The following is a 14,591-nucleotide window of genomic DNA, read 5'->3' on the forward strand; positions in this document are numbered from 1 at the left end:
ACAATGTCTGGGTTAGGCCGGAGTACCGGGCGAGTGATGAACTCCAGAAGATTGTATGTCTCTAAGACTGCTTCCACCATGACTTTCCAGATGTCGTACTTTGTGCCATCCAACTTTGCATCTGTAGGAAAAGTCGAAAGAGTGGGTATCTGAACCGCCCGAGGTTGAATGAGTGCCATGATGTAACCCCACAGACACAAAAACAGCTAAGAGCTACTCTCTGCACTTGTAGGGAGGGTGGGCAGGACAAAAAGTGAGTGGAGAGGAGAAAAAAACGCAAAGAATGCAGATCTGCCCCTCCGGAGAGATGAAAACTCAGGTGTGACACACTGCGGGCAGCCACCAAATTCACGTGAAAATGCGGCAAAAAACAGCCCCAATTAGCGATCCCACATCTAGACGCATCTGCTCTAATACCATGCCAGAGGTCAGCGGAAAGATGTAGAGACGAATGACAAAAACGCTAAAGCACCAAGTGATAGAAAAGAGAAAACAACAAAATGCTGATGCACTAATCCTCAAGAAAGAGATGGATACAACCAGGCCGTAGGCGAGGAGCGGTCTCCGTAGTCAGAGGGCTGAAGGGCATAGTCACATAGAAATGCGTTTTTGGACTAAGAAACTCCGAAACGGCCAAAACGGCCAACACACGTTTCAAAAATGGGGATTTTTTTTTGTTTCTAAAAAAACAAATTGTCTTTTTTTTTTATTTTATCGAAGTGTTTTTTTTTAATGTTGCTCTCTCTCTCTCTCTCTCTCTCTCTCTCTCTCTCTCTCTCTCTCTCCAAGATGAGAGGCCCATCTCGACACCGGCGGAGACTACAACAAAGGATCAGGACCATACTAGCACGGCATGGGAGACGTCCAGTCAGAGTACTCACCATGGAGGACATTGAGGATATCCGCCATCGACCGATGAGAGACATCTTTGGATAGTGATGTGTATGATGCTTACCTTTGTTGCTGGAGTTTTTCCTCCCAGATGTTATCCATTAGGAGCTCCTAGTACCGTACTTTTCCTCACAGTTATTTCAGTTTCAGTTAGTTGTTTTTAGCTTTTCTTGCACAGACATTGTATCAGATCCACCAATTGTTGTAACCTTTTTGGTCTCATAGGTCATTTTGGCCTTTTGAAGACGTTAATATATCATTTCATTTCATTTCTCTCTCTCTTGCACGCGATCTACAGTCACCTCTTCTTCTTCTCCTCCTCCTCCTCCTCCTCCTCCTCCTCTCTCCCCCAATTTCTCACAAATTCCCCAATATTCCCAATTCCCTAAATTATCAATTACCCAATTTCTCACAATTGCCCAATTTCTCACGAGTCACAATTCCACAAATCCCCAATTGCCCAATTGTGACCACAATTGCCTACGCTTTTACCATATTTTAAGTGCCTAGCTAGCACTAGGTAGGCCTACAAATAATTCTACAAACTACAAGTTTTAAACCATTTAATTGTATTTATATAGAAAAATTTACGAAACCTCCGCGTTTCTTAGCCGAAAGACGAAACGTTGATGAAAAGTGAGGGGAAAGGGCAGCAAATATACTCTCTCCATATGAGCTTGCCAACTCCCTCATAACTCGTACACGACCTGAAAAATGGGAAAAACAGGCATAAAAAGCCATAAAAGGGTGGGCAGCCCACATCATAGGCCCAATAAAAATAGGGGGGTGCCTAAACATGGGAAGGGCACCCATAGACACCAAAATAGCCACCAACAGGAGATGATATATGCTAACAGTGGTGAGGGAAGGAAGGAAAGGGAGGAAGAGAGGGGAGGGGGCGTTGACACATCTTCAACCCCTAGTATGGTGTCCTATGCACATTCTTAGTGCACACATACTGTATACACGTGATTATTCTTACATTCCTACCATCTTGCATTGTGAAGTTTGATGAAGTGAATAATTGAGATCTCTGGGGACAAGCTCCCATTTGATTGATACCAACGCTCCAATTTACCATACTTATTTGAAAACTATTCATAAGGTCTTCATATTCACTTAATTGACTTGCATTGTCAAGAGGATGTTGGATGATATGAGTCATCCCATGAGAATGCTACATCTTCACAAGAAGAGGCTACATCGGAGATAGAGAGTTAGAGACAGCAAGTATGATCCCAATGTCCAGAATCTTATTACGGCAAAGAGAGGGGCTACTCTTAATGAGGCTGCTTTTGAGCATGCTAAAAACACAGGAGTAAACCCCACAAAGTTGGCCATGACATACTTGCTTTCTAAGCCCAATTTTAAAAAAAATGTCAACAATTCAGGGAGAGGAGCATTCCGCCACCTTAAGGCATACACAATCTCATCATCCGTATAGAGAATGGCATGAGAACTTGTGTTGTGAATTAGAGTGTCTCACCAACGATCGAGGGAAGGCAACTGTTAGCGCTCTCCTTTGATTGGCCTTAGGCCCAAGATCCTCCCTAGTTACCATTTTTCACTGCCCGCAAGCGCTTTTTTATCCGTCCGTAGGTGATGCCGCCGAGGAAGCACCATGTGAGGTTTTGAACCTAGAACCTCCTAGTCCTATTAGAACCACTTGAGCTATCACCTCATTGGCTGCGCTCTCCTTTTTGGAGGATACAAAAAAGAAGACTAAGGATAAAAATATGGACACATAAGCCACAGCGGCCCAACGACTAGGGACAAAGACATTAATTTTGAAAACTTCTTCAATAAGATGGATGTTATTAATGAGCTTGCTTTTATTCGCCAATTTGAAATTGCTTTTTGTGATGAGGACTTCATCGAAAAAAAACAAGATTAACAATTTGAGCATGCATCTAAAGTAGACTGCAAGTGATTGTTGGTGGATGCATACGAGAGCGCTCGGGCTGAGACACAATCATTCGGCACCTATTCAGGCTGTTTTTGGGAAATTTGCTGCCGTTCAGGCTGATTTGACACTGCTTTTGGCAGTGATGGAGAGAAATAGGCACGTTCAAGCACTACGTTCGGGTTCGGGTTCGGGTTCGGGTTCGGTGTATTCGGATCATATGCTTTATTGTAGGGTGAACTAGGATCATTGTGTGCCACATAGATCTCCAATTGCTTGGGTGTGGGCTGATCAGGTTCCCACCCCATGTATACAGGCTGCCTTGTGCCGGCTGCTTTGGTGTAGTTCAGATGCAGTCCCACATGGCAAGGTATTTGGCATCAACATCGTCCTCCAATTGTTTGTATTGTTTGCAGTGCCCACATAGCTTCGTTACATAGTCACATGGGACGTGAAATGGGGACGGGGAACAGGGACGGAAAAGATTGCGAATGGTCATTCCCTGTGACTATAGAGTGACATGGGATGGGAATGGGAACGGGAAGATGCTGCCATCCCCAACATTCCCAAGTCTATAAATGCCCATTCCCTATGACTATGCTTCGTTAACTCTCTTTTGGAATATGAGTTGCCAAAAAGGAGAGTCTTGCCCAGCTTCAGCCCCCAATGTGGTGTCATATGCACATTCTCAATGCGTACATAGACATGATTATTCTTACATCCGTCTTGCATTGTGAAGTTTGACTAAATGAATAATTGAGATCTCTCAGGGGACACTCCTGTTACAATGTGTGTGTGTGTGTGTGCGCGCGCGCGCACGCGCATGCACCGGTGGGATGAGAGAGAGAGAGAGAGAGAGAGAGAGAGAGAGAGAGAGAGAGAGCTTTTTTAAACATCTACGAAAGACCCAAAGGGTCTATGAGACCAAAAGAAAATATCTGTGATCTAAGGGTAACCGTATGCCAGTAAAACATGAAAGAAACAAACCAGCTACCCAAAGAACATGACCCAGAGAGAGAAAAAGAGTTGAATGTCTTCAGTGGGTTTATGAGACCAAAAGTGATACAGTAGTGTCCATGTAATCTCATCATGGTACAAAAGAAAAGATTGGCACAAAGAGAGTCACATACATCAAGAAAACATTTCTAGGTAGATTGATTTCCTAATATAACAACAGGGCAAATTTAATACAAAATGGTGCAGACATGTAGACAGCTTGACCACTTTGGTCAATGCAAATTTCTACAACAGAAGGCTTTTAGAATTTTAATGTGATCTGTGCTACTATGTGATTACCGATCCATGTTGGAATAATAAATTCAATTACCCCTGCACACTATGATATACAAGTAGCAGATGATATCCTGAGCTTGAAGGAGAATGCAAACCTCTGTGGCTAGCAAAAGACTAGTGCAGTCAACTGCCTCTGGCAAAAAATCACTATACAATTGCCAGAAGTGGTCTTTTGTATCCATCGCCAATAAGAGGAGACATGCAAGCCTGATGTCCCAATCAACCTGCACACAGTAAAGTTAACTTTACGATAAAAGAGCTTGTAATAAAGAAAAGTAAACGGAACCTTCAGAAAAACATCACATTATCCAAAGCTTCAACCTTCACATTTTTAGAAGTGCACTCACGTAAACATCATCCGTAAATCTAGTTAATATCAAGATAAATCATTTACATCCAGTCTTCTTTAATTAAAACCTCCACTTGCTAGACGAACTCCAAAATCTTAAAATGAATTGCTTTGTGTCATAAAACACATGTCCACACGGCTGACATTTGTTCGAAGGTGGGATACATAGATACAATTTTTTCCAGAATATGTATCCCTATAATGCCTAAATGTCTAGAATGTAAGTGTTAACAGAAAATAAGAGTGCAGCGGAATACTTAGACAACAAACAAGCATACACAGATACCTAACCTACTGCTGTATTCTGTTATTTTGGTGAGCAAGGCTCTATATATAGAAGCCCTGCCTGCCATTCCAGATCAAGGCTGGAAACGAAAAGAACTACTGAAAATTTATTTCCTAGATAACCCAAGTCATGCCCAGAACCTCTACCTGCATTTGAAATACTGGCTAACAAGGGGCTGCGGTATCTTGCTGATGACTTTGGACCAATTTCTGCCCTTGTGGCTGCTCTACTAAAGACTTAAAGGGTCTATGAGCCTTGAGACCAAAAGGCAGTACATGTGATCCATGAGTAGACTGAATGTCAACAAGACATGAAAGTAAAAAGCTAAGTATTCCAAAAACAGGGCCCACATACTACATGGGCCTTCTATGTACAATGAACAATGAAAGTAACACATCCCATCATGTAATGTGCTCATCAAGGACCGAGTAAGTAGCACCAATATCGACCTCTCATGGCAGTGCCACTCTATGGTGCTGGACTATGTCTCTAGTCTGGAGATTGCAAGAGGAGGGTCTGAATCTCGAGCTCAAGCAGACTCTGTAAAATAATGTGCTCTCTCTTTCAGGCCTCCACATGTGCAAGTGGCCAGCACCTATCAGGTGCTGGAGAGTACTCTCCCGCCGAGGTCAAGGGGGCTCCCAGGAGCTGGCTGTACCCTAGGAGTGCTAATTGTCCCCAGATGGGAGCTAAGAAGTCAGTAATAGCTCTGTCTGGGTGGTATTATGCTGGGCCTGCATCTCTCTCTGCAACCTCAGCACAGTCTTCAGTGGCGACGCATCTCTACCAAAAAAGGGCCCAAGCATCTCTGGCCTATGTAGTGTGTCACACGTGACAGGGGACCAAAACCCTCCCTGATGCAGTGGAAGCTCCCTTGTATCTCATAGTATTGGGCATCTGGGGAGGTAGTTCTCTCCTGTCTCTATCTCCCCAGATGTACATAATCTGCAAATGCACTCCTGCCAAGAAATACCCTCTGCCCTACTCCACTCAATTTGAAGGCGATGAGAGGACACCCTCAACTGACCAACAACAATCCTCCTAGCATCAGACGTGTCGCTGGAGAAAGCCAGCTCTCTCAATGAACCCATCCACAGTGACTCGTGGGAAATGCTCTTTGTAAAACTGGAATTTTGTGAAGAGCGTTGGTGGAGACAACCATGTCCAATCTGTGAAAGCCAAGTAGTCCAATCTGTGAAAGCCAAGTAGTCCAATCTGTGAAAGCCAAGTAGAAGTCAAGGCAGATGATACAGTTGATCTCCTGATGTGAGAGATCCAGGACACAGACATCCAAGCTATACTGAAAAGTGGGGAGACCATCCATCTGAAGGCCATGTGAATCAAACCATCTAGTGATGCACGAGTACCAGGAGCTCCTCTATCCCTCCTGTGAAAGCTGTCTCGGGAACTCAAGTGCCAGTTTCCGGAGGGGATCTCTGTCAAGAGTGTGGTCACGGTATATGTATGTGAGCCTGAAACATGGCATCTAAAACCAAAGGTGCTACACCAAACTCACCTAGTACAACATCATGCAGCACCAAAGTCTTACTCCTGATTATGCATGGTAGCATCATGACGTGCAATCTCTCGATCCTTCTCCGATCCTCTACTCCCAAGTCCACCCCCGAAAAGGAGCATTATACATTGCAGCAGGCCATGCCAAAGTGTCGAAGAGCCAACACTGGATGATGTGTTCCTGAAAATGAGTCTAGAATGTGATATGCGACTTCTGCGGAAGGTTTTTTTTTTAATCTGCGCGAAGTAGACCCTTGAACCTTCTATTAGTTATAGGAAAATGTTACATGCACGGAAGCTCTATGTCTTCTTTCAGCAAGATAGGAACATTCTGATGCAAGAACAATCAACATAGACAGAGAATGCAAAGAGAGAGAGAGAGAGAGAGAGAGAGAGAGAAAGAAAGCTGTATTAACATCTACTAGAGGCCGAACTCGACCTAGGAGACAAATCAATGTACAACTGTCAATGTCTTCTGGATGTCCAGAAAAAAAAAGGACAAAATGAACATGAAATAAACTATGAAAGTACTAAGCTAGTGGGGGGGTGTGATGGATGGAGCACTACTACTAGAGGCTCAGTATGCAACCTATATGCGCAGGGTATACAAGAATGCAATGCAGATCTATCTAGCTCCAACCAGTACCATAATGGGGGTGTAATATGTGAAACATAGGCGATGGCAAGGCAAAAATACCTCGGAGCATGATCTCCAGGTGTCAGTGTAAGTGAGCTAGCCGCTCCTGGATATGGTGCTGATGTCGAGCCCGTATCTCTGTGATCTCCCTCTGATCTAGTCTGGGAGTCTGGAAGCCTGGTGCTCTCGGTCTCCGTCTGGCTCGGAGGTCCGCAGCGCGCTGAAGTGTAACCCCCTCCTGTGTCAGGGTATTTATATGGTACAAAAAGGTATAGAATTCTGGCTGCCTTTAGCAACCCCAAAAAGTCCTAATCTAGACCTCAAGGGTCCTACAAGGGTCCTATATCCAAAACCTGTCCCCAAGTGGAAGTGAGGTGAATCACAATGAACAATATTATGCCTTTTATAGGCTCTTGGCAGCCAGGCCAACTAGCCAACTGCCGTAGGCCAGCTCCAATGGACACAAAAAATACATAATCACCGCCGACCTGAGGTAAACCTCTGCAATGCCGAGCCGACTTTATCTGTGTCCAGTCTAAGCCTTTTCCTAAGCCATATGTTCCACTTTGTCCCCTTGCCTTCTTGCCCTATCCCTAAACACAAACATGAATCCTTCTTCTTGAAACTGATCCTGGCACCCTTGGCTCCACCCCTTGGATGAACTTCAACCCTTGGGGAGTGCTCCATAAAAGCCTTCCTTGGCAGCCCCAACTGGCTACCAACCCTCCCCTTGGGTTTGCTTGACACCAACCAGCTTCTACGCCCTGGGGGTCTTGGCACATGCTAAGTTTCTCTCCTCGGACCTGTGCACTTCCTCTTGGACACCAACAGCACTTAGCATAGCTGAGCCTAATGCTCTAATACCAAAAGATCAAGACACAGGCAACGGTTTCATCCATGCGCGATGCAGGAAGGGTGGGTGGGACATGGGCAGCAACACTACCTCAAAATCAGCCTGAAGCTCTAATACCAATGTTACATGCGCGGATACTCTGTGTCTTCTTTCAACCCTAAACATTGAGACAATGAACCAATTATGCCTTTTATAGGCTCTTGGCAGCCAAGCCAACTGATGCTGTCGGCCAGCTCCAGTGGACACACAAAACATAATCACCGCCAACCTGAGGTTAACCATTGCAATGCTTGGCCGACTTTATCTGTGTCCAATCTAAGCCTTTTCCTGAGCCTGTCTGAGCTTGGCTCGACCTAAACCTAATGTTTATCTGCTGCAATGCAGGGATTAGCTTGGATCAGCCATGCCCATGTGCATGCACATGATAGAAAAACCAGCCAATAGGCTAAACTACATGCTCGGAGCCTTCAAAAAAGGAAAAAAAAAACATTGGGGAAGGTAGTCCCCTCCATGGCTGGCCACTCTCACAAGGAACTACCTCACAAGAAGGAAAAGGGGGGAGGTAGTCCTCTCCATGGCTGGCCACTCTCACAAGAAGGAAAAGGGGGCGTAGGGGCACCACGGGCGCCAGGGGCACCAGGGGGAGGTGTGGAGAAAGCCAAACGTCTTGCATATGACAGTAAGATACTTAATGCTCATATCATTACTATTATGAGATAAAGTATCATGAAGGAGCTTATGCTTTCCCTCGGGTCCTCCGCCATGGCTCTTATGCCTAAAAAGGTTCTAACCATCAGTACTGCAAGCACCATCACAAAGCATCTGTTCCTTGCAAGTACGCCTTCCACACTGGATAGTCAAGTATCAGAATCTTGGAAATGCCGCCGGAAGAGACTATTCTTCAACGACATATGTCCTAGAAGTCATTAAAACTTCCAAAAATTTCCCTTTTTGTGTTTATGTGTGAATCATGGGTTCTTTGCCCGAGAGTCCCCAGAAATCTAAGTTAAAGAATTCATGTGTGTGTTGTTGGATATGTCATCTCCAGCTCATTGTGCCTTCATAATTCATTCAATACTTTTCAGTTCTTGGCTCAAGTGTCGGAACTCTATTGGCTGTCTACTCTCTCTTGTGTGATCTCTATTTGCCTTTGCTTCATATTCACATATTCTCACATGGTATCAGAGACCTCGTGCTTCCACAAATTAGCAAGAAGAGTTTTCAGCCTCTGTTTTTTCTCCTTTGCTCCCTTGGTGGCTGCGTTTTGGAGATCTACTTCATCGCACAAATCAGCGTTTTTCTGCTGCGGTTTTTTTTCCCAAGCCTCCCTCTCCTCTCCTAATTTTGTATTCTATCCTACGTCCCCCCCCCCGCCCCCCCCCCCGGCGCACCGTGCATCCTCGACCACCAGCAGCCCATGCACTTGCTCCATTAGCCTCTCCCTCCCTTACTTCAGCGCACATTGGGTCGGCTCCCGTCTTCACCTGTGTGCCTTGATCTCCGGTAGGAGTACAGTTCTACATCTTTCTTTCACCTCACCTGGCATCTAGGGAGGAGTGGGCCACCCTCGGGTACCTACTTGCACCCTTTCCGCTATAAATTCAAGAGGAGGATTCCATGGCTTTTCATTGACTGTCATCTCTTCATCCATTCCTCGACTTCCCAAGGAATCCATCTTAGATGGAACCAATTATCTTGATTGGACACTACAGATGAAGACTCTCCTTTGGCATCATCGGCTATGGGGTATTGTTTCTGGTACTGATGCCTCTTCCGATGCTACTTCTCCTCAGGCTAAGATTGATGCCTCGGCTGACTAAGATGCAAGGGCTCATGCCTTTATCTTCTTCAACATAAAACCTTGCTCGTCAAATTGATAACAATGATAAGGAAACTGCAGAAGAATTGTGGGATACCATTCAGAGGAGGTATCACCGTAAGGAAACTGCAGAAGAATTGTGGGATACCATTCAGAGGTGGTATCACCGTAAGAACTCAGCTCAAAAGGTGGCCTTGGAGAATTGGCTCTCCAACTTGAAGATCACCGATACTACTAACCATTCAAAGGAGGTATCACCATGAGAACTCTGCTCAGAGGGTAGCCTTGGAGAATCGACTCTCCAACTTGAAGATCGCCGATACTACTAACATCATGGATTCTATTATGGAGTTCATAACCATTCAGTACCAGGTGGTCTTTTTGGGGAGCAAAGCTACCGACGAGGACTTTGTCAATCGGCTCCTCGCCAAATTGTCCGAGACTTCCTCTACTTTTTGTGATACTATATTACTTCTTCATTCTACTCCTGATCTACATACCATTGTTGGCATGCTTCACAATAGGGCCATGAGATCTTAGCAGAACCACCTTCTCTCTTCTTCTTGCGACAATCAGGCTAAATGTGACCTTTGAAACTACAATAATGACAAGTAAGCTCCTTGTGAGAGGGATTGTTGGTGGCGGATTTGTGGAAACCTTGGACTGCAATTTACTATTTGCTTTTGCCCTTAGTGTGAAGAAGGGTCTCGAAAGTACCCTAACTGGGCTAACCCCCCAATCAAACCTCTTCATCCACCAACCAAACTCAAAAATCCTCTTCCACCAAGGAAGCTTTCTTCATCCGTATTGAGGAGCTTCTCTCTGACTCTCCTGTTCCTTCCACCTCACGTCTTACGGATTGGGTGGTTGATAGTGGGTGTACTACTTACATGACTCCTGACAGGACCATTCTTCATGACATTCGTCCCAGCTCTTCAATGGTGTCCATTAGTGATGCTTCCAACTTGGAGACCTCTTCGATTGGTAACGTGCGACTTAACTCTTCCCCAAGCCAGCCTTCTACCATTCAGGATGTGCTTCATGTTCCTAAGCTCTCCAACAATCTCCTCTCAGTTTTTTGAATTGCGGAGAAAGGATATGGTGTCTACTTTGACAATTCCGTCCTCGAGATCGTTGACATCAGCACCTTGCAGATTGTTGCCACAGTATCCAAGAAGGTGGTCTTTATTAGTTGAAGGACTTTGGAGGCTCTTTGACTAAGCCGCAATCTCATCTGCTCCAACTTCTTCACAACTATCATGCCCTGGTAGCTCATGTGGATACGGATTTGTGGCATGCTTGCTTCGAGCATCTAAATTATACTTCTCTACAACTGCTGTCTTCTCAGCAAATGGTCGAGGGTCTTCCACCACTGAAACCCTCCCACTCACAGTAGCAATGAAACACGGTTCTTACGTTTAAGAAACATGTATGAAACGTCTACCCATTTCATACATGCAGTTTCAAACGAATTTTTTTTAAAACCTGAAAACATCAAACGTAGAGTTCGGGCTACCTCATTTTGTGTTTGCTATGTATCATGTATAAGTCATGACATGAGTCGTATCCTTTATATGTATAAATTTCCACAGTTATTTTTCAGTCCGAATGAAACCCGTTTCTTACATTTTACAAAACTCATACGAAACCTATGAAACCCGTTTCATACCTCCCATTTCATAAACGCCTGGCAACTATGCTCCCACTCCACTTGTGTGACTTGTCTTCATGGCAAGCAACATGGAGATGCCTTTCCTCACGAGGCTACTCATCGGGCTTCTCATATTCTGGAGATCATTCATATGGACGTGTGCGGCTCCATGCGGACTACTACCCAAGGAGGAGCCAGATACTTTATGCTTATTATTGATGATTGCTCACGCAAAGTTTCGGTTTATCTCTTGGCAGAAAAATCTCAAGCTTTCTCCTGCTTCCAAGAGTGGGTGACTCTGCGACCACACAGAAGGTTCGACAAGTCCGTTCCGACAATGGAGGAGAATTCATCTCCAAAGCCTTCAATAATTTTTGCTCACAGAAAGGAATAAGCCATCAATTTTCCACACCTCACACTCCTCGGCAGAATGGTGTGATTGAACACAAGAACAGAACTATTCAGGAGATGGCTTGTACCATGCTTTCTTCTTGTGCTTTCCTCCCTCTTTCTGGGAAGAAGCTGTGAGCACTGCTGTTTACATCATCAACCGTTCTCCTACAAAGGCGGTTTCTCATATGCCTCTAGAGGAGGCTTTCACTGGACAAAAACCTTCCGTCTCTCATTTCAGGGTTTTTGCTTATGATGCCTATGTTCATATCCCTGATTTTGAAAGATCCAAATTTTATCCCAAGTCCAGGAAGTGCAAATTCCTTGGATATAGCTCTCATTCCAAAGCTTACAGATTATGGGATCCGGAGTAGCGGTCCTTGGTGATTTCTCGCAATGTTCACTTTGTTGAACCCTCATCCGATGATTTCTCGCAATTTTCACTTTGTTGAACCCTCATCCAATGATTCTCGCTCTCATCCCGAGCTTACCATCGAGGTCCCTCCCCCAACTCCACCATCAGCTTCTTTACCCCATGCCTCTCCACCCCCACTTCCTCCTTCCCCATCTTCTCCTCCTCCTCTTGCTCCTATGCAACGGGGGATTGCCCCCAAGATTCTACAATGGCTGGAAACCACTGTTCGTGATTCCCATCCCTCCGATATGGAACTTCTTCAGCTTGTTGATTCTTCAGCACAATCTTTGACACAGGCACGGAGATTACAACAGCTTCGTCATTCTTGTAACCTTGCCCTCGTGAGTACAATGATACAGTCATATGAGCCTACTACAGCTAAATAGGCTCTTGCTCTTCCTGAGTGGCGGGCAGCCAGGGAGGCCGAGATTGACTCCATTGAGAAGAATCGTACATATGGGAGCTTGTGGAGCGGCCTTTGCATCGACGAGTTATTAGGATCAAGTGGGTCTTTAAGACCAAGTTTCCTGCTGATGGATCTTTGGATAAACACAAGACCAGAAGAAATATTTGGATATCTCATGGATACGATGCTTTTATGGATAAAGTCCACCTCTACTCCAAGGTGTGTGGTTAGCACAGAGTAGGTGGTAAGAGTTATGGTATACAAGGATTATGGTATACACGTCTATAGATTCCTGGACTTCTTTTCTAGGGATTTGGATCCATCCTCAGGTTTATGGATTATGTTTATGATTCCCTTTTACTGGGATGGATAATTCTTTTTGGCTCCCTTTATTTGGGATGCATTGGACTTATGAAACTCATGGTTCACATACCCTGTGTAGTGTTCTCTTGTCCTACGTGCTCTCTTGAAGATTGTTTCTACCATGTGTGGGTGGAACAATAGAGAGCATCCATCCTCAGGTTTATGGATTATGTTTATGATTCCCTTTTACTGGGATGGATAATTCTTTTTGGCTCCCTTTATTTGGGATGCATTGGACTTATGAAACTCATGGTTCACATACCCTGTGTAGTGTTCTCTTGTCCTACGTGCTCTCTTGAAGATTGTTTCTACCATGTGTGGGTGGAACAATAGAGAGCATATTGAAGGGAACATGGGCACTTCAGAGGGTAGTGTCGAGCACAACATGCCGTGTGTAGTGTTCTCTTGTCCTACGTGCTCTCTTGAAGATTGTTTCTACCATATCTGGGTGGAACAATAGAGAGCAGATGGAAGGGAACATGGGCACTTGAGAGGGTAGTGTGAGTTGGTGGCCGAAATGCCTATAAACTATGTGGGAATACCGGCTATTGGGGACTGTTTTGGAGGCTTCCATCGCGAAGAAATACTGAAGGCAAGGGTATTTAATCATTTATTATGATTTCTAACCATTGTACTTGTTGTACCAGCCCTTGTACTTGCTGTACCAGCCACTGTATTGGCTCTACCAGCCCTTGTACTTGCTGTACCTACTGTACCAGCCATTGTACCTATTGTACCAGCCACTATTCTGGCTGTACCAACCCTTGTACCGGCTGTACCAGCCATTGTACCTACTGTACCGGCCACTGTACCTATTGTATCGACTGATTAGAGAGCTGAACCTATTGTACCAGCTCTATTGCATGAAGACCCGTGGTTTTTGGGGAAGAATCAGTACCCACACGGAGGTATATGGATTATATTGTTGGCTCGGCATTTCTACAGCTTGTGTTCCGGCTTGGTAGCCTCGTGTCGGGCTGTGTTATGGCATTTGTATATGGATAATCCGGCATCTCCCGTGGGGAGAGTAAGGCCCTCAAAGCTTGTACATGATATTATTCTCCTTGGGTAATAAAATACTCCAAGGGGGGTGAGGGGGGGGGGGGGGGGGGGGGGGGTTGGCCCATTCTGGCCTCTATGCGGTGTCACATGTGCAAGCTCCATTTTCAGCATTTGTGGATGTTTTGTCCAGCTTTATGTTCTATGCAAAGTGATGATGGATATGTGTTAAGGCTGTGGCCATGTTTAAATGTTTTAATATGCATTGATGGTATCAACAAGTGTGTCAAAGGCCCTAGTCCCCCGGGCACCGCCGCGAGTTACACGTACTCTTGCTATTGAAGAATCGTTGTAGCCTGGTATATGGATTATATTGTTGGCTCGGCATTTCTACAGCTTGTGTTCCGGCTTGGTAGCCTCGTGTTGGGCTGTGTTATGGCATTTGTATATGGATAATCCGGCATCTCCCGTGGGGAGAGTAAGGCCCTCAAAGCTTGTACATGATATTATTCTCCTTGGGTAATAAAATACTCCAAGGAGGGGGGGGGGGTGGCGTCGGCCCATTCTGGCCTCCATGCGGTGTCACATGTGCAAGCTCCATTTTCAGCATTTGTGGATGTTTTGTCCAGCTTTATGTTCTATGCAAAGTGATGATGGATATGTGTTAAGGCTATGGCCATGTTTAAATGTTTTAATATGCATTGATGGTATCAACAAGTGTGTCAAAGGCCCTAGTCTCCCGGGCACCGCCACGAGTTACACGTACTCTTGCTATTGAAGAATCGTTGTAGCCTTGGTAGCGCGATAACTTGCAAAAGATC

General features: G+C 45.1%; 1 protein-coding gene across 9 annotated transcripts in view; it reads right to left on the minus strand.

The window, feature by feature from the left end:
- Positions 1-14,591, minus strand: part of PTAC14 (plastid transcriptionally active 14) — a 107,107-nt gene that overhangs the window by 72,333 nt on the left and 20,183 nt on the right. For all 9 annotated transcript variants that reach the window (XR_015263062.1, XR_015263061.1, XR_015263058.1 and 6 more), the window contains one exon: positions 4,183-4,311. Coding sequence is in view for 1 of the 9 variants with exons in the window: in XM_086780631.1 (XP_086636757.1) it covers positions 4,183-4,311 (129 nt within the window). In the remaining 8 variants the exon portion in view is untranslated. The remainder of the gene's footprint in view (positions 1-4,182; positions 4,312-14,591) is intronic.

The sequence above is a fragment of the Cibotium barometz genome, chromosome 42 (assembly GCF_041138505.1).
Source record: "Cibotium barometz isolate CiBa-2024 chromosome 42, ASM4113850v1, whole genome shotgun sequence".
NCBI lineage: Eukaryota > Viridiplantae > Streptophyta > Polypodiopsida > Cyatheales > Cibotiaceae > Cibotium > Cibotium barometz.